Raw genomic sequence first — 19,071 nt, forward strand, 5'->3', positions numbered from 1 at the left:
AGGTACGCCTCGGAAAGGCCCCGTCTGGAATAACAGAAGAACACAAAGGACATATTGCTAGATTCGTAATCACAATCCAACTGCTGATTCCAGATGGAAAGCTTAGTGCTCGTTCTTGATGTGGACATTGGCTGGTTCCATCGCGTCCATCTCGGCTGACACGTCAAACTCCGCTAACGCCTCCTCAACGTCTGACGAAGTGATCTGCTCTTTCGGCGCATCGCCAAGATCAGCTGCAGTTTCCTCTTCCACATCAGACAAAGTAGACTGCTCTTGCTTAAGCCGGTAGTATAAGGCATAATCCTCGTCACCTTCCGCGGTAGTCTGTGCGGGAGGGAGAGAATCTAGTTTAAGAGTACCGTCTCCATCGCTGGATAGTTGAGAACGAACCATCAGCACCCTTCGGTTTGGAAGCATTGAGAAGAGCCTATCTTACCTGTCGCTTTCCTCCACCTTGGGGGTGACCATGGGAGGCGCAGTCTTCTTAGCCGGGGTCTTTCTGACGCGCTTAGGCTTCGGGATCACAGCAGGCTCGGCGAGGGTGGAACCGCTGGGGGTGACAAGGGTATCATCGGGGGTGGCATCCGCTGCTTTGCCCCTCTTGCGCTTGGTTGGAGTCTTGAGCGGGGTCGCAGGAACCGAGCCATCGGCATTGCCAGCAGGTCCAAAGCAGTCGGCTTGGATATCGGAAAGACGGCGCTTAGCATTGCGATAGACAGTCATTGCAGAGGCGGCATTTTTGTAACCGCCTTTGATTGCTATCTTCTCGTAATCGGGCTTTTTCTGTGTCAGATTTCATCCTCACTCGATCCTGAGAGTAGAGAATTGCTCACCTTGCCGGAGGAATCAGCGCACATCACACCAAGGATAATCAGCCTGGCCTCGTGGATACTCAGTCCAAACCAGCCCTCTGGCTTAGCAGCTTTTCCTGCCATGACCGATATTATGGATGACTTTGTGTTATGTGTGTTGCGTGTAAGGATTGGGGTTGGAAGTGGAAAGTGTCTGATAGAGCAGGCTTGTCAAGGTAAGAAAGAATATTGGATTAGGTGCGAGAGAGCGTGCCAAGTGATGAAGGATGAAATGAGATGGGAGGTGTGGGTTGCAAAGATAGAACAAGTGTATAATGGGGAAGGACTTTGATCGGTTCGGTGGTAGTGTTATGGGAGAACAGCAGAGAAGTGAAATAAAGTGAGACAGAGCAAGAAATCAGGGTAAGAAAAGCTTTGAGCTCTGCAGACGTGAAGTACAGCTCTGATGCGTCAAAGTATGGTTGCGGGGGCACGGTTTAGAACAAACTGAGACATAACACAGGCTGAGAGGAGAGTGAATCGAAGAACTTCCGTCTCTGTTGGTCCACAAAAGCAAGATCAGGGGTAGGTTCCTGGATTTTAGATCCTCTAGATGATCTCAACCTAATGTCAATTTGTAGTCCCCATTTCAATTCATCAGTGAATCCTGTTCCCACGCTCTCACTCTCAGCTCACTCTCAACTCCCCAAACGCCGCGCCGGGTATCTTTGACTGCATTATACATCTTTTTCCTGGATTTGTCTAAACACACTGGGCCACAAATGAGGATAGAAGGCAGTGGACTGTTTCCCTCGTTGGCTTTTGGGTGCCGTCCAAAATTCATTCATCCCCCGAGACAGAAACCGTGTGTTGGCTTCGGGGGCCACGTTTCTGAAAGTCACCGGGCGCCGTAGTGTAAAGTCAGGCACAAGGTTCTTCATTTGTACTTCAGTCCGGATAGGTCTAGTTGAGAATCCCATGGTGGTGATGTACAGCCTAGCTGTGGGCGGAAGGTTTCTTGCATAATCCTCCGCTGCCTGTCGAGACTGTCGTGCAAACATGGGGAGGAAGAGGTGAACATAGCAGACCCAGGTAGCCCCGTTATAGGTCATGAACAACATAGGGATTGCACCGACGGTGAGAGCTGTTCGCAACTTTAGACGCTACTCGATCTCGAAAAGCAGAGCTGAAAAGGTCCCAACTCACCTGCCGGGAGATACCACTCAGGGTACTCCCCACTGTAGAGTTCAGGTACGACGAAGGCGATCGTTGCTCCGTACAGCAAAATCCCGGTGATCTTCAGTACCGCCAGAAACATGGCCTTACTGGCCCCACCATTGTAGATGAGAATCAGCTCGGGAGGTCCTGCAAGGTCGAAAGCTTCAGCACCTGTCTCTTTGCGCCGAGGAGTTCACAAACACTACCTTTTCGCGCAATAAGCTTTCCATACGCATAGCTGTTCGGGTCGGGCTCTTTGTTCACAAATGGATTGCGCCAAGGCTCCGCTGGTTTTCTGATGAAAGGATCTGTGGTCTTCAGCCGCGCAAATAGCTTGCTGTTGAGAGTACGCCGGGTGCTCCGGGGCAGCGCAGCCCGCAATTGTGAAGAAAGCAGAATGAACGGTCTCATCTCGGGGCGAGGATTGGAGCAATTGGAGCTGAGGTCGTCGGAGAAGAGGTCGCAGAGAGAGAGTTGAGCCCAGTTCGGATAAGAACTTCATTATCGATAGCTCCAAGGCGGTCAGCGCCGTTGCTTCCCATCGTTAGTGAAACACAAGACAGATCCTTGAACTTCTCTTCCTCACGAGTCCATCCTTCTCTCCTCGCAGGGCGATTGGCTTCCTTCCATCTTCCACTTTCATTGACAGCCTGGACCAGTCTCATTGTGCCTTACTCGTGCCATGAGTGTGTGTGTTGACCATTACCATCCCTCTCCGACACCATGATGCTTCCGCTCCTGCTGCACCGTGGCCTTCTGCGCCCCTTATTATCTACATGGCTGGCCTTTGTCCTCCTCTTCTCAGCGACAACAGCCTACGAATCCGTCTCGGACGAGACCCTACGATCTCTTCCGCGCCCCGGCAAGGACTTTGATATCCATGACGGTGCTCTTCTGGCTCCCATCCTAGTGCCCCGTGTATCCGGGACTGCGGGCTCCACCGCCGTCCTCAACCACCTTGCGGATTTCATCCGCACCACGCTTCCAGACTGGACCATCCAATTCCAGAACTCGACGTCGAAGACGCCCGTCTCCAAGGGCAAAGAAATCCCGTTCGTCAACCTGATCGCCTCGCGCGATCCGCCCGGAACATCCCCCGGCGATGTCGGACGCCTCACCCTCGTCGCGCACTACGACAGCAAGTACGAACCTCAGGGCTTCATCGGGGCGATCGATAGTGCAGCGCCGTGCGCGATTATTATGCACACCATGCGGAGCATCGACAGTGCGATGACGAAGAAGTGGGAGGACATGCGCGCGACGGGCCAGCTGAATCAGCTGGAGGAACAACAGGGTATCCAGGTCATTTTCATGGACGGGGAGGAGGCGTTCAAGGAGTGGACGGCTTCCGACTCGCTGTACGGCGCACGCTCCCTGGCGGAGCAGTGGGACGCCGAAGTCCACCCGGCCATGTCCGTGTACCGGTCGCCGCTCGACTCGATCTCGCTGTTCGTGCTACTGGATCTTCTGGGGGCCAAGGAACCGACCATCCAGTCATTCTTCCCGACCACGCACTGGGCGTACAAGAAGCTGGCCACGCTGGAGCGTCGGCTGCGGGAGCTCAAGCAACTCCAGTCGTCGGACCCCGGGCGGTCCTGGTTCCCGCACTTGGCGAAGAGTGAGCATGAGATTCCGTTGTACATGCGCATCGAAGACGACCATATCCCTTTTTTGAGACGGGGCGTCGAGGTCCTCCATATCATCGACGCCGGCGACCGGGGCTTTCCGAAGGTGTGGCATACAATGCAGGATGATGGCGAGCATCTGGATCTAGACACGGTGGAGGATTGGAGTGTGTTGTTCACTGCGTTCGCGGCTGAATGGATGGAGTTGGAAGGCTTCATGGATGCCTCTCAGATACACAAGCGCTCGGTGACTGACGCCTGGCACAAGACGGAATTGTAAGCCCTGTCTGAACCTCAATGCTGCACTGGCTGCTCGGCACCTAGCCTTGATTGACTGCACGCCCATCCTCACTTGGGGAATTGCGTGCCGGTTGTCTATGGAGCTGTGCTGATATTTCTTGAATCACATAGTCTCCAACTATAGTTCTGAATCGTCTTCCGCTATTTCTCAACTATTGCTTGCGGGATGATATCCTGAGCATGCGAGGATGGGGATATATACATGATGCGACCTCTAGAATGCACGAATCTACACTAAATTTCCCAACACATACCCAGCCATCTCCGCCAATCCCCAAGTTGGCTGCACCGCGGACCGAAGCACGGCCGGGCCGGGACAGACGCCCCGCAACCCCCAAGTCATTCCAAATACCACAGATCCTGTCACAAAACGCCAGTCTATATCCGCCACCGTGGCCGTGGGCAATCTCCACGTCTCTGCTAGCGTTGGTTTGGACATCCCTCCCATGGGGCCGTCCGATCCCCGCTTATTCTCCTGTCTCGGCCCCCTTGACCGATAAGCCACCATCGACGGAATGATTCCGAAGAGTACCACCAAGGCCAACGAGGGATCAAAGCGTGACGGTTTCGTGATGCCGATGAGAAACCGCAGTACCTTCTCCGAATCCGCCATTCCTGAAAACAAGAGCCCTGTGCCGAACTGCAACCCGGCGAGATAGGCGAAGATCGCGCGTGACCTGTGGGATCGTTTCAGGATGCGCGGAACGGCCACCCAATTGGTCGCGAAGGTCAGCAGCGTCGCAACCACCATGAAACTCGACTCTGCTACAGTGGGATAGACAGGCAGATAGCATGGCAGACCGCCCGCACATGCTTGTAGATCCTGGCCTGTGGGGAAGAAATTGGCCGTGAGCAAGGCGGTCGTGAAGAAGATGGCGGTGGCGATGAAGGAGCGCGGTGACAGTCGCGAAACGCCGCAGAGCATGTGGCCGGATGTACAGCCTCGCCCGTTCTGTTCCAGACGCATTTCTTAGCTCATCGTTCACGAGAGAGAGAGAGAGAAGAATCTTGATGAGGGTGTCGCTCTCACCTTGGTCCCCCAGCCCAGCAGAAACCCCGTAGCCAGCGTCGACAGCAACGCGGTCCACGAGTCCGGCGCTGTGGGGTACGCGGGGATCAACGAGGGCATGAACAGCGCAACCGGGACGAGACTAGACACGAGGCCGGCGATGATGGGCACATTCTCCCAGCTTGGACGCAGAAGACTGCCCGCAAGTAAGGACGAGATGCCAAAGACGGCGCCATTGTGCAAGAGCAGCCCCGACGAGCCCTGGTAGAGCAACAGGGCTCCCAACGAGGTGTGAACCGGCGTGAACATGGCCATGCGCCCAACGGGCCCCAGAAGAACAAATATGTAGCCAGAGACCAGAGACCCAAGATGGAGTCGAGCAGGAAAAAGCAAGAATTAGACTAAGTGCTCACCCGGAACTCCAATATCAACCAGACAATTGCAAGCAGTGTTTCAAACAGCCATGCAACTACCGGGAATATGTACCTATGTAGTCAGCAAAAAAACCAAGTCGATAGTATAAAGCAAACTCTCGCTCCAATAACTAAAACCCCCCTCTCCCTCTGAAGTACTAAGTATTAGCAAAACCACCCACCGTCTCAACCACGTAGCCAAAAGCCAAAAAAAAAAAAGAAAAAGAAAGGGACTCGGAAGGACGGCGATAAAGTGGGTTTGATCTCCATTCTCGGGGACCAAGAATCAACCAACCCACTGGAACCAACCCACCCCGTCTCCCCGTCTATCAACTTACAGCGGAAATGGTCCCCGAACGCCATTTTGCTGGGTGTCATTGTGAGTTGATGATCGACGCTGGGAATTCTCCACGTCTAGTGGTGTAAATATCCTTGAGTAGGAAGGGTTGTCTTGGATGATGATGTTGATGATGGGAGATAATAAGTCTGGAGTGGTGGTTCCCATCCTGATGGAGGATTCTTGTACAACCTTGCTGTGTGAATTGAATTGAAGAACTAAATTCAAGTTAAGTTAGGTATACATGAATGAGGCGAAGAGAAGGGCCGACCGGGGGAACTGACTCGGGACGGATTAGAGAGGAGATACATGTCATACTGTACCATAGGTTTGGTCAGGACAGTGGATCGGATCCGCTGGTCAGCCTTTCCAAGTCCCCGAGATGGGGAGAACCCACCCCCCTGGGATACTGTAGTGCAGTGGTGATGAACCCCAGTGTTTGATGATCCTATGGAGGGGGTGGAGCTGGTGGCAATGAACGGATGGATATTGCACTGATACTATGGGAAGGATGATCCTGGCTTGGTCTCCCAGTCGGAGACTTTGAGGTGCCCGGAGGGCCGCAAAGGAGAGACAATACATTGAATCACTGGCAGGAGTTATGAGTGAACTGTGGGGTGAGTTAAGCTGATGGTCGGGGAGGTATGTGATGTCTCATATACTACTAAGTAAACTCGTTCCTGTCTTCATGTCTACTCCGTACTCTGCACCTCGTTAGTGTTCGGTCTCAATGTAGTAGAGCACTAACTATACCTTCACAGCTTGTTTAAAGCTACAGCTTCACCTCTCCCACCACATCTCTTTCCAACCGGCTCGTGTTCAGCAGATGCGGTCCCAAATCTGGCAGCCTCGTCACCCCCAGAAATACCATATTCGCCTCGATTTCCTGTCGCAGGATGGCAACCACGCGACGCACCCCCTCCTCCCCGTATCCCGCCGCGAGGCCATACAGAAACGGCCGGCCGAGGCCGACAGCCGACGCGCCCAATGCCAGAGCCTTGAGCACATCTGTTCCGCGACGAATACCGCCGTCCACAAAGATTTGCATGCGACTCCCGATCAAAGAGGGCGCGTGTCGGCGGATCTCCAGCAAGGTGACCAGCGGCGGCTGGGCGCTATTCCGCTTCATCTCAATGACCGTTTCAGACAGAGGGAATGGGGCGAACTCACGTATCCTGCGATCTCCCTCCATGGTTGGACAGAACAATCCCCTGGACTCCGTGCTCATAAGCCAGCACTGCATCCTCTACACATTGGATCCCCTTGATCACAACCGGCAAATCGGTGAGGCCGCGCAACCAGGTGAGGATCTCCCAGTCGATGAACGGAGAAATGGAACTGGCCATCGTCTTTGCGACCCCCTGCCCGCGCGCAGAGGAGTCTCGTGCCTATACATCACCCCTATCATGAGCATACTGTATTTCCCCCGCTCCCTCTCCCCCCCGAAAGCCTCAGCACACCTACCTGGACCTCCAGATTCAGCCTCTCATCCATCTCCCGCTTCCCCACCACCGGCGAATCCACCGTCACCCAGATCGCCCTCGCCCCGGCCTCGACGGCCCTCCGCACAGTCTCCTCGGATCTGCGAATGTCCTTGTTGACATACAACTGCGCAAAGAGCGGCTGTTCCGGGTTAGTGCGCGCGGCTCGCACCCGCTCGATGGGCATACTCGACCCATTAGCGAGGACCTGGACCAGCCCCTCGTGGCCCGCCGCCGCCGCAAGCGCGCATTCAGCGTCCGGGTGCGCCAGCTTGCCGATCCCCGTGGGACTCATATACACCGGCAATGATACCCGCTGGCCCAGGATCGTCGTGCTGGTGTCTACAGCGCGGATGCTGCGAAGGATGCGCGGCCGAAGGGATACCTTGCGGTAGGCTTTTTGGTTCTGGGCCTTGCTGATCTCGTCGTCGGCGCCGGAGAAGTAGTAGGCCCATGCGTGTGCGGGGAGATGCTGTTGGGCGACTTTCTCGAAGTCGTGCAGGTTGATTAGTGCGGATAGTGGAGGGGCAATGGGAGGGTCAGTGGCGGTGGTCTTTATCTCGGGCAAGGGTCGCGGTGCTGAGGATAATGATGATGATGATGATGATGATGATGATGATGTGGTGGCAATCAGTGTGCCAGGCTCAATCTGGCCTTGCAGAGCGGATGGTGGGAGGGTCTGAGAGAGGAGAGTCTGGTCGTGGACGGAGTCAAAGTCCGCGGTTGCGTCCTTGCCTGCACAGCGCAGGATAGCTTGCGGGCCGCCGGGGTGTTCGTCTATGAAGTCTGCAGTAACTCAGTCTTGCATGATTCGGAGATTGTTTTCGTCAATAAAAGCTCAGCTCACCGGTCACATCGTAAACCGAGCCATGGATGGCTACCCAGCACGACTGGCGGGACGAGTGCTTCTCAACCTCTTCGCGTGTAAGTATTGACATTGCCACGATATGCTCTCAGGATGGAGAAGAGAATAAAGAGAGACACAGAATCAGACGCAGATATAGGAGTAGAAAGAAAAGCCATGACCAGGCGGGCATGCATTGCAGACAACCCGGATTTCGAAGCGGGCCAAAAATGCGGAGAAAAATCCAGCCTTCGCAACCCCAGACCCCAACCTTTCTTATGCATCTCCCCCCACGCTAAACAATTGTCCTTGTCGGAGTGTGGGGGTTCATCAAAGACAGAAGGAAAAACAGCATTTATCTTTAATCTGGGGTAGAAGGATTCGCAGTTCCCCCGATCTCACCGTGGACGACTCCACTGTGGCCAGCCGATACAAAACCAGATGTCAATGGAACGCCCACCCCCCAACACTGCATCCAAACGCACCTCCGCGCATGTCGAGAATATTCCAGATCCTAGAAAGGTCCAGGATGGAGATACAGCCCTCGCACTGGTTGCCGCGGACGACGACCTGCAGTCCGTCGCTGCAGAGGAATTGAAACGACTCGAGAGGAAGATAGACTGGGCAATCCTGCCTTGTCTGTCCGTCTGCTACGCCTTCTACTATGTCTGTCACTTCCACCCCGTCGCTCGATCAGTATAGTCAGTATAGCATGAACCCGGAGGAACAGACCACTGACACCGAACAAAGATAGACAAAACTACCCTCTCTTATGCGGCTATCTTTGGTATCAAGGATGATCTGGGCTTGTCGGGCGAGCAATACTCCTGGCTCTCCTCGGTCTTCTATTTTGGATTCCTTGTCTGGGCAGTGCCGACCAATTTCTTGCTCCAGAAGTTTCCGGTCGCCAAATACCTCGGGTTGAACATCATCCTGTGGGGGGTCTTCTTGATGTTGCAGGGTCAGTCGTATTCCTGACTCCTCATCTCGAGATGCTGCTGATCTCTTCGTTCCAGCTGCGGCCAAGAACTTCACCCAACTTGTCGTCTTGCGAGTGATCTCCGGAGCTGCTGAATCATGCAGGTAACGACCCACGCATTGAGGTAGTTGTGGTTTTATCTAACGAGCCAGTGACCCTGCCTTCATGTTGATCACCAGCATGTTCTACACGCGACGCCAACAACCCATCCGTATCGGCCTGTGGTATACCGCTAACGGATGTGGAATCGCCCTCGGAGGACTGCTAGGCTACGGCATCGGACACATTCAAGGTGCATTGTCTTCCTGGAAGTACGAATTCCTCATTATAGGTGCGCTGTGTACCGCCTGGGGCTTCCTAATTTTAGTCCTCCTGCCCGACTCCCCGGTTACGGCGCGCGGCTTCTCTCCGCGAGAAAGACGATTGGCGGTAGAGCGGCTCCGAGATAACCAGACAGGCGTGGAGAACAAGACTCTCAAGCCAGCACAGGTCCTGGAGGCGTTACTCGACTGGAAGGCGTGGGTGTTCCTGCTCCTGGGCCTCTCTGGCAACATTCCGAACGGCGGGATCTCGAATTTTGGAACTCTGATCATCTCAGGGTTTGGCTTTTCAACCTGTACGTTTGTTGAGTCGGTCTAGAGTAAGAGTCATTGGGACTAACAGCGGCAGTGGTGACGACTCTCATGCAGATCCCCTACGGCGTCTTCATAGCCTCGATGATCCTGCTCAGTGTGTACATCAACGATCGCCTGCCGCCCAACCACCGTTGCGTCGTGACCGTGCTTTTTCTCCTCCCCAACGTTGCAGGCGCATTTGGACTCTGCTTTCTCGCTGAGGACAACCGCGTCGGTCGACTGATCTGCTACTACCTCACAGGCTCGTACAATGCCTCTTTTGTTCTTATTCTCTCTATTCTGACCGCCAACATCGCCGGCCACACGAAGAAAGTCGTCACCAATGCAATGATCTTTCTCGGGGTCTGCGCGGGGAACATCGCCGGTCCGTTCTTCTACAAGTCCAACCAGGCACCACGCTACCAGTTGGGGATCTGGTCAATGATCGTGTCCAACCTGATTGAGATTGCACTCGTCGTGATCTTGCGGGTCATGCTAGCGTGGGAAAACCGTCGGCGAGATGCAGCGCAGCAGCGCGGAAATCCGACGTCATGGGACCGTGATCAGACGGCATTTAGTGATCTCACGGATAAGCAAAACTTGAATTTCCGGTACGTATACTGAGGCGGGGATGGCAGTCGACAGAGCGGGGGTGAGAGGGGCAAGTGGCAGCCAATGTTGCAGTGGGGGCACCGATCAGCGCTCTTCCCCCACCAATAATGCAGGCTCGATAATGCATATTATGGATACCCCACGCGGGGGTGAGCGTGGGGAAGAAACCGGGTCCCTGAGAGCATTCAGTGGTGACGCGTGTATAAATCCGTTGCGATAGAATGAAACAAGATCTTTTGGCCTGTTCCTCCTTGAACGTGTATATTTTAGAAACCTTAAGCCATGGCCCGCATCAAGTCCATTGAATATTTCCGAGTCAAGCCTCGCTGGTTGTTCGTCAAGATCACCGATGATGAAGGCCAGTTCGGCTGGGGTGAAGCGACACTCGAAGGCCATACCCTAGCAGTGGAGGGGGCCCTGGACGAGATTATCTCTCGGGTGATTGGGTATGAAGCAGAGTGAGTTTCTCAACCCTTTACACCATTGAATCAAGCTCACTGCTCGCAGCGACATCGAACACATCTGGCAAACCATCTGGCGACTAGGATTCTATCGGGGTGGACCCGTATTCATGTCCGCCTTGTCCGGCATTGACATCGCCCTGTGGGATCTGAAAGGCCGTCGACTGGGCGTGCCTGTGTACCAACTGCTGGGCGGCAAAGTACGCAACAAGATCCAGGTCTACGCGTGGATCGGAGGCGACAGACCCAATGACGTGGAGATAGCTGCGTCAGTCAAGCCCTCCCTCATGCCCCGTCCCCTACATCCACTCACAACCCGCAGAAAGGCACGTATCGAGCAAGGACTCAAATGCGTCAAAATGAACGCCACGGAAGACGTCAACTGGCTAGACTCGCCGGCGATTCTAGACTCGTGCATCGAGCGCATCAAGCAGGTCAAAGCTCTGGGACTGGACGTAGGCCTCGATTTTCACGGCCGTTTGCACCGTCCCATGGCCAAGCAGCTCGCCAAAGCCCTCGAGCCCTACCGTCCCTTGTTCATTGAAGAGCCCCTGCTGGTGGAGCATCCGGAGGCGATCAAGCAGCTCTCCCAGCAGACCAGCATCCCGATTGCTCTTGGCGAACGCTTGTACACGCGGTGGGATGCCAAGCGGTTCTTGGAGGATGCATCAATCGATATCCTCCAGCCGGATATTGCGCATGCGGGCGGCATTTCGGAGACGAAGCGGATCGCCACGATGGCGGAGACTTATGATGTGGCGATTGCCCCGCATTGTCCTTTAGGTGAGATTGATGGATTTTTCTATGTGTCGTGGCAAGAGATATGCTGACTCGTCCATCTTGTCAAGGCCCAATTGCCCTGGCAGCGTCAATGCAGGTGGCCACCTCCACCCCTAATTTCGTAATCCAGGAAATGTCGCTGGGGATGCATTACAATGTTGAAGCGGGAGATATTGATCTGACTAGCTATCTGGTAGACGCGTCGGTGTTTGATATTGCGGATGGGTACGTGACGGTGCCCAAAGGAGCAGGACTTGGGATTGAGATTAATGAGGAGCTGGTACGGAAGATCAGTGGGGAAAGCGAGCCATGGCTGCCAAAGGAGTTCTATGGACCTGATGGAGGCATTCGTGAGTGGTAGCGAGAGAGAGAGAAAGAGAGAGAGAAAGAGAGAGAAAAAGAGAGAGAGAGAGAGAGAGAGAGAGAGACGGAGACTGTGGGGTGGAGGACAGAAGCAGAGTAGAGGAAGAAAGGAACGTGGGGGTCTCCCCCGCATTTCCCCTTCACATATTAAGTCCCCATTACCAAGTCCTACCTATAATCCATGACCTCTGGCAACTTCTCTTCTACAATGGACCTCTTTTCCCTTCCCAACAGCACTGCCCTCGTAACAGGCGGCACCCGGGGCATTGGCCAGCAAATGGCCCTCGCCCTGGCTGAAGCCGGTAGCGATATCATCCTCGTCCAGGTGAATATCTCCTCCGCACCACCCACCCACCCACCTCACACTTCCCACTAACGTTTTTCTTCATCGATACTCAGAGAGACACAACCAACCAAACCACCAAAACCCTCATCGAATCCCTCAACCGCAAAGCCACCATCTACACAGCCGACCTCTCCAACCGAGAGGACGTCACAACCCTAGTCCCGCGCATCCTCGCCGACGGCCACGATATCACCATCTTGGTCAACTGCGCCGGCATCCAACGCCGGCACCCGAGCCACCTCTTCCCGGACTCCGACTGGGACGCGGTCCTGCAGACGAACTTGACGACCGTCTTCACGCTGTCCCGGGATGTCGGTCGGTACATGCTCACGCGCGAACCGGACAGCCACGGCCAGCGCGGCGCCATCATTAACGTCGCCTCCCTGGTCTCCTTCCAGGGCGGACTGACGGTGCCCGCCTACGCGGCCGCCAAGGGCGGGGTGGCGCAGCTCACCAAGGCGCTGAGCAACGAGTGGGCGGCGCGCGGGGTGCGGGTCAACGCCATCGCCCCGGGCTATGTCGCGACGGAAATGAACACCGCGCTGCTGCGGGATGAGGCCCGCGCAAAGAGTATCCTTGACCGCATCCCGGCGGGCCGGTGGGCGAGTCCGGAGGACTTTAAGGGCGTGACGGTGTTCTTGGCGGGAAGAGCGAGCGCGTATGTGTCTGGGAGTGTGGTGGTGGTGGATGGGGGGTGGATGGGGAGGTGATTTGTACTTGACAATAGGGCGGTATATAGTGCGGTGGTGGTGGAGAGAGAGAGAGAGGGGGATAGTTGGCCACATACTGGGCTCTAGTGGCGGGGAGGTTTGAGTTTCATTATCCTGATGATTTCCAGCCCTACTAGTAGTGTATGATTGAGCTATCAACCCTCCACTCATCTGCCCTTGGATTAGGAGAGTTTCAACTAGTACATGCAGTAAACAGAGTCCGGACAGAATTACAACCTGCCTGCTCCACTCACATCCCGCTAACTTATGCTCCTTTCATGCCAAGTTTGCGAGGTCTCTGAGCCCTACTCTGCATAACGGCAACGGGACCTCGAACAGTAGCAAAGTTACCGGATTCACTAACATGCAATCAAAACCCTCCATTCGCTGCAGATACAGTCCAGAAATCGCGACATCAAATTCTGAGCCGGACCGTAACTCACCACCGCATCCGTGTCGCTCCGCCGAGAAACAGAACCTACGAAAACCAAGGCCCGGAAGCTTGGCAACATCCACCCGGCAGCAGCGGAGGAAGTGAGGTACCACGGAACTTGAACTTCATCTGATATGAGCGGCCCCCCCTCTATCCACATTGCCACACACGTGGAAATTTCGGGAAGGGTAAGCGATTTGATCCGACGATGTGCGGTTTGCCGCAAGGTTAACGGCACAGATCGGGCTCGATTTGCCCGACGCGGAGCCGGAGGGGTCTACGTCTGGGTCAAAGTCTCCGAGACAAGCGACGGCACGAGGTAAAGTTGACTACGTAGTTATGCTGGGTGGATACGTCTGACGTATAGGTTAATTGATTGTGTGCGCGTCAAGCCATGGAGCTGTTGTCCTGGCTCGCAGAGTTGGCTTGGAATCCATCTCATACTCCTCAGAAGAACAATCTTACCAGCAAACAATAATTTTCTGGGTGTGTTGATGGCTTTTGGCTCGGTGATATTTTGTGTTTTATTGCAAGGTTCAGTGCGAAGGCGCATTAACTGAGGTTTTGGTCGCGTGGTGCTTGGCAGGGACGGAGCTATGCCCTGACTTGATCGCCTCTCACCGAAGCCTTCACAGATCCGCGTATCGCCCTAACACCATAAGTGCGCTGATCCCCAAACCCTATCCCAAGTGGCATGGTGCTGCGCAAGCATGGACAGTTAAGTTGCGAAGCTGGCAGTCCCTGACCTTCGGAGGTATTTTCTCGGTGAAAGCTTTTCATGCTAGAAAGTGGCTCGAATCCGGAGGTCAAAATCCGCATCCTCCGATCTCCGTCAACTGAGACATACCAGACCATCCGATGAGGGATCGTCTCTAACGGTAAGGACGAATCTGCTCAATCCTCTCGGACACTGTCCGTGAGTGGGGCTTATCAATCTTATCAATCAGCGCCAAGATTCAAGTCCTGCCCAATCAGCATGTCTCAGCGGGTAGTATACGACACCATTGGAGTAGCCAAGACATCACAGCGCAAAGAATGTGGAAACTTCCCACTAGACCTGGTCGGAATGGTTTGACTGCCAGAATCTAATCTGATTGACTTTCTCTTGGCTGAACGGGCTCCAACCGGCGAAATGCCGGAGCTTTCTGGGAAGACAGTAGTCTCGACGTAGTGAACGCCATATAAAGATGGGCTTGCGACCAAGGTCCGGCCGCAGCCTTCTATAACGCTGACCGTCTCACGCACGACCTTGCCTTAACCCTTCCAAGTTTGTGAGATTGAGGACTAGTCTTCGTTCTTACGTCGGTTCATCCTGTTGTATAGCTTGTCTGGCTGCAAAATGGGCGGGGAAAAGGACGGCCCTCAGGTCGTATCCGAGGAGCCGGAGTCTATCTCATCGCTCCCGTCAAAAGAGGTCTCTCAGACCAAGGATGGAGATGAAAGGCAGCCGCCACCGCTGGTCGCCAAGTTGATTGCTGTCGTCGTTATCTCTTGCATCAGCTTCGGCTCCCATTGGAGCAGCGGTGTCACTGGCGCCATGAAAAGCACAATCAAGAAGGTTTGTCCTCCCTGAGCTAACTCTGATCAATAATCACCTAACGAGAAGTTACCAAAGCAAATGCATGTGACAAACACCCAATTCTCCCTTCTTGAAGCGAGTGAAAACTTCATGGCCACCCTCTTGCTTCTCGCCGGTGGCATTGTCACCGATCGAGTCGGTGGTGCTCGTATGTTTCTGACTTCCTTCCGTGGTACCACAACACTGACCGATGCCAGGGATGATTGTTTATGGAAACGCTGTCTATACCATTGGCTCCATCTTGGTGGCTGCTGCTACCACAGTGCGATCATTTCGATTCATGGTCGGCGGAAGAATCATTCTCGCCCTCGGCGACATCGCAACCCAGACAGCGCAGTACAAGATGTTTTCCTCATGGTTTCCGCCTAGCAACGGATTCGCGTCCACTCTTGGATTTGAGCTCGCCATTGGAAAGGTACTCATCACGGCCACCTGAGCGTTCCACAAAGTTAACTGGAATAGATTGGAGGATTCGTCGGCAAATCCACTGCGAATGTGATCGCCAAAGTAGGTGTGCTTCACCAACTCGGAAAATGATATTTCTAATGCAAGCAGAATACTGGCAACTTTGCTTGGGTCTTCTGGACCTCTGTGTTCATGAATTTGTTCACAAACGCAGCAACTGTCTTCTTCTGGATCTTCAACCGCTATTGCGAGAAGCATTACCGGGGTCGCGAAGACAAGGCCACCCAGGAGACATTGACAGAGAAGAACAAGAAGTTTGAGATCCGGAAGATTTTCCAACTGCCTTGGATGTTCTGGGCAATCATGGCTTTCTCAATGTTCCAAACCAGCACCGCCAGTGTCTTCAGCTCAAACGCGACAGAACTGGCCGAAAAGAGATTCAATGTCGACGCAATCACAGCGGGCTGGTACAGCGCTTTGGCACAGTATGCTGGTAGGTGCTTAAGACTTGAGTGGAAAGAAGTACTTGCTGAGATGACTTAGGCTTCTTCCTTGTTCCTTGTCTCGGCGTCTTCATCGATATTTTGGGTCATCGTGCTTCAGTTTGTAAGTCAATCACCCCAAGCCAGAAGCTGCGGGAAGCTGACTGGTAACGTAACAGTGTGCACATGCGGTCTCGGCATGTTTATCAGCATGATTCTCGTCAACTTCGCTTCAGCCAAGCAGGGAACGGCCGCGTCATTCGGAATCTATGCGGTAGCAGTTTCGTTGGGTCCCACCTCGATCATCGATGGCATCCGCACCACTCTATGGCACCAGTCAGTATTTGGGTCTGCCTATTCTCTTAAAGTGACCATGAACAACGCGTATGTATTCACATCTTATCGCACGAGACTGTGATCTAACACTCTTTCAGCATGACCATTATCATTGGTATCATTACTGGTGCACTTCAAGACGCAGACAATGACTCTTACCATCGAGCAGTGCGGGTCTATCTCTTCCTGGCTGTCTGCTGCGCCATCGTTTCGATCCTGCTGCTCATCGGGGCATATGTGGGTAGAGACCTGGCGCCCCTGCAATGGTCGCGCAAGAAGCGTCTTGCTCTGGGGGCGGAGTTTTTCACGATGCTGCGCGAGCACCATCTGGTGACGCATTGTCAGCGGAGCAGACGCATCTCGATCGGGTGTTTCACCGGATTGATGCTGCTCACGTTAGGCAGTTGGGCAGCGTATATCTGGGGCGCGGCAACTGGCAACAATCCATGACGAGCTTTAATATAGAATCATAGAAAGGCCTTGATCAGTTGTGACTGGAACATATTAGAAATAAGCAATACTGTTTAATCTGAAGTCTCAAGACGTCTGTGTTTGGAGTAAAGGAGTCAGAGGAGTAAGTGGAGTTGGTTGGTTGCAACGGGAGTTTCCGCGGATCTTTGTCCCACATGGGTTGGTTGTGTGCCACTAACTGCATCGTCAGGTTCCTGTCGCCAAGAGCCTCGTTCTCTTTGTCTTCACTCTCTATTGATCACCATTCTCAGTCATCTACGCTTATTGAGGTCCTCCTTCGTCATACCTCGAAGTCCTTACTTCATATCTCTCGCACAGACAAATAGAAATACAATGCCTCTGCCCCGCCAAAAAAGAACAGCCCATGGCCTGAATGACCGCAAGGGCAGAAAGCCTTGAAATGCTGCAAATCCCAGCACGAGACCAATGGCGATGGACAAGATCTTCCCTCATCACCACAACTACGAGCCCGTCCCCAAGACGGAGGGCCACGGCGATGGTGTCTCGACCGTGTCGCACGGCTCGCGCCGACGACACTCGATCCAGCAATTCCTCAAGCGGAACCTGACGGCCATCACGATCTCGGGCCTTCTTCTGGTTCTGGTATTGCTGGTCCTCGCCGTCATTGCCGCCATCACCATCGAGCCGTTCCGCCAGGTTCTCGTCGTGAAGCTTTCCTCCTCCTCGTCGACCATCAACGGCGGACGCCAGTGCTTCTCCACGAACCGCCACACCACGCTCTCGTGCGGCAACTCCACCGCCGAAGCCACCGAGCTGGGCTGCTCGTACGACCCGCTGTCCGCGTGCTGGCTGCACAAAGACTGTCCTCACGACTACGCCGAGGACTTTGCGACCTTCAATGATGGCAAGCCCTTTCAATACTACTACGACCATGAGGCGCAGCACCCGATGAAGGACTACACCGAGGTGGGCAATAACCAGCAGGGGTACTACTTTACCGTGACCCGCGAGCACTTGGTGCACTGTCTCTATCTGCTGCGGCGCGGTCATGATGTGTACAAGCGGGGTGATCGCGTGGATACCATGCTGGCGGATGTCGGCCATGTCAATCACTGCGCCAATTTCCTGGCGGACTACTTGCGGCGGCCGGATCCGTATCTGGATGCGTTGGGGACCCAGGGGCAGACGAATTGTTTTATGTCGTGTAGTTAAGTAGCTGAGTTGTGTTTGAATTCCGTAGCAAGAGTCGGGTGGGGACTCTATAAATATAGTTCTATTTTCTCCATATTTAATCATCATGTAGCATTTCTGCCATAACAATAATCACATAGAACGCCATGACTCTTACTACTTACTCAGTATCCAGCGCAGTCCTGCCGCACAACCTAAGAGCCTCTACACAACCTCCACACCATACCCTATACACCAAAGCACCCCCCATCCATCCCTCACGTCAAACCCCATAACTCGCCCTAGCAGCTTGCAATGAATAAAAATTCTGCGGCCCCAAACTCCACGGCAAGACCTCCGGGTCCCCTACCTGCGACTCCTGACTATTACTCTCTCCCTGCGCGAACACCCCTTCACCAATCTCATCCACCCGTCGATAGGTACACCCCCTCCCCTTGATCCCACACTCCAGACACGGCCTCCCGCCGTCACAGGACTTCTTCAGCCGGGCACAGGTATCGCAGGCATGGCGCTCCTTGCCCCCAGTTCGGGGTTCGGGAATGGCGTGGCCGGTTCTCTGGCGTGCGGGACAGGATTTCCAGTGTCGGCGGAGAACGTCGCTTGTAATACAATTTTTAAGCCTGAGGATACTGCAAGGGGGAAGGGGGAAGAGGGAGAAGGGAAGCGATACAACTGAAGTTAGGACTTACCCTCGTTTGTAGCGGGCGTGGCAGAATGAACATTGATAAGGCTTGTCTGTGCTATCTGCTGTGGGGGTTAGTCACAGGATCCAAGTGAGGGTAGGGATTAGGGATTAGGGATTATGGTGGGGAATGTTACGCGAGGCGATGTGGCGCTTGTAGTGGTCTATACGGTGGAAGACTGCCTCGCAGGATGTACAGCTCCAGGTGGTTAGCGGAGTGATGGTCTCTGGGGAATTTTGCTGCGTGGTCATTGCTGCCGTCAAACGACTGGTATTTATCTGAAGCGATAGGTAGAATGGATATGGAGTATGGTCTTGCAAGGGCAAGATGGCGAGCAGAGGGAAAGGAAGTTGGAAAGCAGATCTCGGGTCAGCAAGTGGTGGGGAGGGAGGTGGGGGAATCCCGCCGGGCTCCGAGAAATCCAAACCAAACCGTACCACGGCCAATTATTCTTTCTGGGTTATTCAAAGGTGTCTGGCGCTTCATGGCTTATGTCTACTAAGATCGGTTCAAGCTATAATTGCACGCACTGTAACTTATACCCATGTGGAGTTGGGGAACAGTTATATGCTAACTAGCACTGGTGAATGACTTGCCCGCAGTTGAGCGCTTATATCAGATCTGACACTTGCATTCTTCTCTTTTTT

At 54.0% G+C, this 19,071-nt stretch overlaps 12 protein-coding genes across 12 annotated transcripts; 6 read left to right on the forward strand and 6 right to left on the reverse strand.

The window, feature by feature from the left end:
- Window positions 1-102: 102 nt before the first annotated feature.
- On the reverse strand, window positions 103-935 carry BP01DRAFT_380582 (putative histone h1.3.; the record flags this gene model as incomplete). The annotated part of the gene is made up of 3 exons (XM_025577233.1): window positions 103-370; window positions 437-777; window positions 834-935. 3 exons carry the CDS (start codon window positions 933-935, stop codon window positions 103-105), a joined length of 711 nt encoding a protein of 236 aa, XP_025433347.1.
- A 296-nt stretch (window positions 936-1,231) lies between these two features.
- Window positions 1,232-2,464, reverse strand: BP01DRAFT_214101 (uncharacterized protein). Its single transcript, XM_025571100.1, has 3 exons — window positions 2,216-2,464; window positions 1,998-2,156; window positions 1,232-1,935 (listed from the first exon to the last, which is right to left on the reverse strand). Exons 1-3 carry the CDS (start codon window positions 2,418-2,420, stop codon window positions 1,529-1,531), a joined length of 771 nt encoding a protein of 256 aa, XP_025433348.1. The 5' UTR covers window positions 2,421-2,464; the 3' UTR covers window positions 1,232-1,528.
- Window positions 2,465-2,584: 120 nt separating this feature from the next.
- On the forward strand, window positions 2,585-4,111 carry BP01DRAFT_214118 (glutaminyl-peptide cyclotransferase family protein). Its single transcript, XM_025571101.1, has 2 exons — window positions 2,585-3,910; window positions 4,046-4,111. The coding sequence occupies exons 1-2, from the start codon at window positions 2,733-2,735 to the stop codon at window positions 4,056-4,058; spliced, it is 1,191 nt and encodes a 396-aa protein (XP_025433349.1). The 5' UTR covers window positions 2,585-2,732; the 3' UTR covers window positions 4,059-4,111.
- A 52-nt stretch (window positions 4,112-4,163) lies between these two features.
- Window positions 4,164-5,535, reverse strand: BP01DRAFT_335836 (YeeE/YedE family protein; the record flags this gene model as incomplete). The annotated part of the gene is made up of 2 exons (XM_025573218.1): window positions 4,965-5,535; window positions 4,164-4,886 (listed from the first exon to the last, which is right to left on the reverse strand). Exons 1-2 carry the CDS (start codon window positions 5,256-5,258, stop codon window positions 4,164-4,166), a joined length of 1,017 nt encoding a protein of 338 aa, XP_025433350.1. The 5' UTR covers window positions 5,259-5,535.
- Window positions 5,536-5,651: 116 nt separating this feature from the next.
- BP01DRAFT_214123 (uncharacterized protein) lies at window positions 5,652-6,104 on the reverse strand. Its single transcript, XM_025571102.1, has 2 exons — window positions 5,978-6,104; window positions 5,652-5,911 (listed from the first exon to the last, which is right to left on the reverse strand). Exons 1-2 carry the CDS (start codon window positions 6,007-6,009, stop codon window positions 5,731-5,733), a joined length of 213 nt encoding a protein of 70 aa, XP_025433351.1. The 5' UTR covers window positions 6,010-6,104; the 3' UTR covers window positions 5,652-5,730.
- Window positions 6,105-6,244: 140 nt separating this feature from the next.
- Window positions 6,245-8,220, reverse strand: BP01DRAFT_389914 (FMN-dependent alpha-hydroxy acid dehydrogenase). The gene is made up of 5 exons (XM_025577956.1): window positions 8,022-8,220; window positions 7,158-7,960; window positions 6,864-7,081; window positions 6,447-6,808; window positions 6,245-6,397 (listed from the first exon to the last, which is right to left on the reverse strand). The coding sequence occupies exons 1-4, from the start codon at window positions 8,110-8,112 to the stop codon at window positions 6,466-6,468; spliced, it is 1,455 nt and encodes a 484-aa protein (XP_025433352.1). The 5' UTR covers window positions 8,113-8,220; the 3' UTR covers window positions 6,245-6,397; window positions 6,447-6,465.
- A 216-nt stretch (window positions 8,221-8,436) lies between these two features.
- On the forward strand, window positions 8,437-10,345 carry BP01DRAFT_335842 (MFS allantoate transporter). The gene is made up of 5 exons (XM_025573219.1): window positions 8,437-8,684; window positions 8,769-8,979; window positions 9,035-9,101; window positions 9,150-9,613; window positions 9,667-10,345. The coding sequence occupies exons 1-5, from the start codon at window positions 8,460-8,462 to the stop codon at window positions 10,233-10,235; spliced, it is 1,536 nt and encodes a 511-aa protein (XP_025433353.1). The 5' UTR covers window positions 8,437-8,459; the 3' UTR covers window positions 10,236-10,345.
- A 78-nt stretch (window positions 10,346-10,423) lies between these two features.
- Window positions 10,424-11,930, forward strand: BP01DRAFT_335844 (D-galactonate dehydratase). Its single transcript, XM_025573220.1, has 4 exons — window positions 10,424-10,681; window positions 10,731-10,952; window positions 11,007-11,467; window positions 11,533-11,930. Exons 1-4 carry the CDS (start codon window positions 10,506-10,508, stop codon window positions 11,823-11,825), a joined length of 1,152 nt encoding a protein of 383 aa, XP_025433354.1. The 5' UTR covers window positions 10,424-10,505; the 3' UTR covers window positions 11,826-11,930.
- A 77-nt stretch (window positions 11,931-12,007) lies between these two features.
- Window positions 12,008-12,900, forward strand: BP01DRAFT_354560 (2-deoxy-D-gluconate 3-dehydrogenase). Its single transcript, XM_025574459.1, has 2 exons — window positions 12,008-12,152; window positions 12,227-12,900. Exons 1-2 carry the CDS (start codon window positions 12,036-12,038, stop codon window positions 12,881-12,883), a joined length of 774 nt encoding a protein of 257 aa, XP_025433355.1. The 5' UTR covers window positions 12,008-12,035; the 3' UTR covers window positions 12,884-12,900.
- Window positions 12,901-14,655: 1,755 nt separating this feature from the next.
- On the forward strand, window positions 14,656-16,568 carry BP01DRAFT_291391 (putative MFS transporter; the record flags this gene model as incomplete). Its single annotated transcript, XM_025571649.1, has 8 exons — window positions 14,656-14,874; window positions 14,932-15,043; window positions 15,093-15,310; window positions 15,358-15,402; window positions 15,451-15,793; window positions 15,844-15,906; window positions 15,962-16,196; window positions 16,217-16,568. 8 exons carry the CDS (start codon window positions 14,656-14,658, stop codon window positions 16,566-16,568), a joined length of 1,587 nt encoding a protein of 528 aa, XP_025433356.1.
- Window positions 16,569-16,797: 229 nt separating this feature from the next.
- Window positions 16,798-17,828, forward strand: BP01DRAFT_354563 (uncharacterized protein). Its single transcript, XM_025574460.1, has one exon. The coding sequence runs from the start codon at window positions 17,016-17,018 to the stop codon at window positions 17,760-17,762; it is 747 nt and encodes a 248-aa protein (XP_025433357.1). The 5' UTR covers window positions 16,798-17,015; the 3' UTR covers window positions 17,763-17,828.
- A 35-nt stretch (window positions 17,829-17,863) lies between these two features.
- Window positions 17,864-18,758, reverse strand: BP01DRAFT_354565 (uncharacterized protein). The gene is made up of 3 exons (XM_025574461.1): window positions 18,561-18,758; window positions 18,431-18,485; window positions 17,864-18,340 (listed from the first exon to the last, which is right to left on the reverse strand). The coding sequence occupies exons 1-3, from the start codon at window positions 18,673-18,675 to the stop codon at window positions 18,004-18,006; spliced, it is 507 nt and encodes a 168-aa protein (XP_025433358.1). The 5' UTR covers window positions 18,676-18,758; the 3' UTR covers window positions 17,864-18,003.
- Window positions 18,759-19,071: the final 313 nt, after the last annotated feature.

Source organism: Aspergillus saccharolyticus (assembly GCF_003184585.1).
Source record: "Aspergillus saccharolyticus JOP 1030-1 unplaced genomic scaffold BP01scaffold_7, whole genome shotgun sequence".
Taxonomy (NCBI): domain Eukaryota; kingdom Fungi; phylum Ascomycota; class Eurotiomycetes; order Eurotiales; family Aspergillaceae; genus Aspergillus; species Aspergillus saccharolyticus.

Coding starts and splice junctions, on each gene's coding strand:
- BP01DRAFT_214101 (XM_025571100.1), bottom strand. CDS start 2,420: ATGAGACCGTTCATTCTGCTTTCTTCACAATTGCGGGCTGCGCTGCCC. Junction 2,157..2,215: donor AAAGCTTATTGCGCGAAAAG/GTAGTGTTTGTG, acceptor TCGACCTTGCAG/GACCTCCCGAGCTGATTCTC. Junction 1,936..1,997: donor TGAGTGGTATCTCCCGGCAG/GTGAGTTGGGAC, acceptor AGTTGCGAACAG/CTCTCACCGTCGGTGCAATC.
- BP01DRAFT_214118 (XM_025571101.1), top strand. CDS start 2,733: ATGATGCTTCCGCTCCTGCTGCACCGTGGCCTTCTGCGCCCCTTATTA.
- BP01DRAFT_214123 (XM_025571102.1), bottom strand. CDS start 6,009: ATGACATGTATCTCCTCTCTAATCCGTCCCGA. Junction 5,912..5,977: donor TCCTCTCTAATCCGTCCCGA/GTCAGTTCCCCC, acceptor ACTTGAATTTAG/TTCTTCAATTCAATTCACAC.
- BP01DRAFT_389914 (XM_025577956.1), bottom strand. CDS start 8,112: ATGTCAATACTTACACGCGAAGAGGTTGAGAAGCACTCGTCCCGCCAG. Junction 7,961..8,021: donor CTCGGTTTACGATGTGACCG/GTGAGCTGAGCT, acceptor GAGTTACTGCAG/ACTTCATAGACGAACACCCC. Junction 7,082..7,157: donor GGCTGAATCTGGAGGTCCAG/GTAGGTGTGCTG, acceptor GGTGATGTATAG/GCACGAGACTCCTCTGCGCG.
- BP01DRAFT_335842 (XM_025573219.1), top strand. CDS start 8,460: ATGTCAATGGAACGCCCACCCCCCAACACTGCATCCAAACGCACCTCC. Junction 8,685..8,768: donor TCTGCTACGCCTTCTACTAT/GTCTGTCACTTC, acceptor CACCGAACAAAG/ATAGACAAAACTACCCTCTC. Junction 9,614..9,666: donor AGGGTTTGGCTTTTCAACCT/GTACGTTTGTTG, acceptor TAACAGCGGCAG/TGGTGACGACTCTCATGCAG.
- BP01DRAFT_335844 (XM_025573220.1), top strand. CDS start 10,506: ATGGCCCGCATCAAGTCCATTGAATATTTCCGAGTCAAGCCTCGCTGG. Junction 10,953..11,006: donor AATGACGTGGAGATAGCTGC/GTCAGTCAAGCC, acceptor CACAACCCGCAG/AAAGGCACGTATCGAGCAAG. Junction 11,468..11,532: donor TGCCCCGCATTGTCCTTTAG/GTGAGATTGATG, acceptor CATCTTGTCAAG/GCCCAATTGCCCTGGCAGCG.
- BP01DRAFT_354560 (XM_025574459.1), top strand. CDS start 12,036: ATGGACCTCTTTTCCCTTCCCAACAGCACTGCCCTCGTAACAGGCGGC. Junction 12,153..12,226: donor GCGATATCATCCTCGTCCAG/GTGAATATCTCC, acceptor ATCGATACTCAG/AGAGACACAACCAACCAAAC.
- BP01DRAFT_354563 (XM_025574460.1), top strand. CDS start 17,016: ATGGCGATGGACAAGATCTTCCCTCATCACCACAACTACGAGCCCGTC.
- BP01DRAFT_354565 (XM_025574461.1), bottom strand. CDS start 18,675: ATGACCACGCAGCAAAATTCCCCAGAGACCATCACTCCGCTAACCACC. Junction 18,486..18,560: donor CAAGCGCCACATCGCCTCGC/GTAACATTCCCC, acceptor CCCCCACAGCAG/ATAGCACAGACAAGCCTTAT. Junction 18,341..18,430: donor CACGCCCGCTACAAACGAGG/GTAAGTCCTAAC, acceptor TTGTATTACAAG/CGACGTTCTCCGCCGACACT.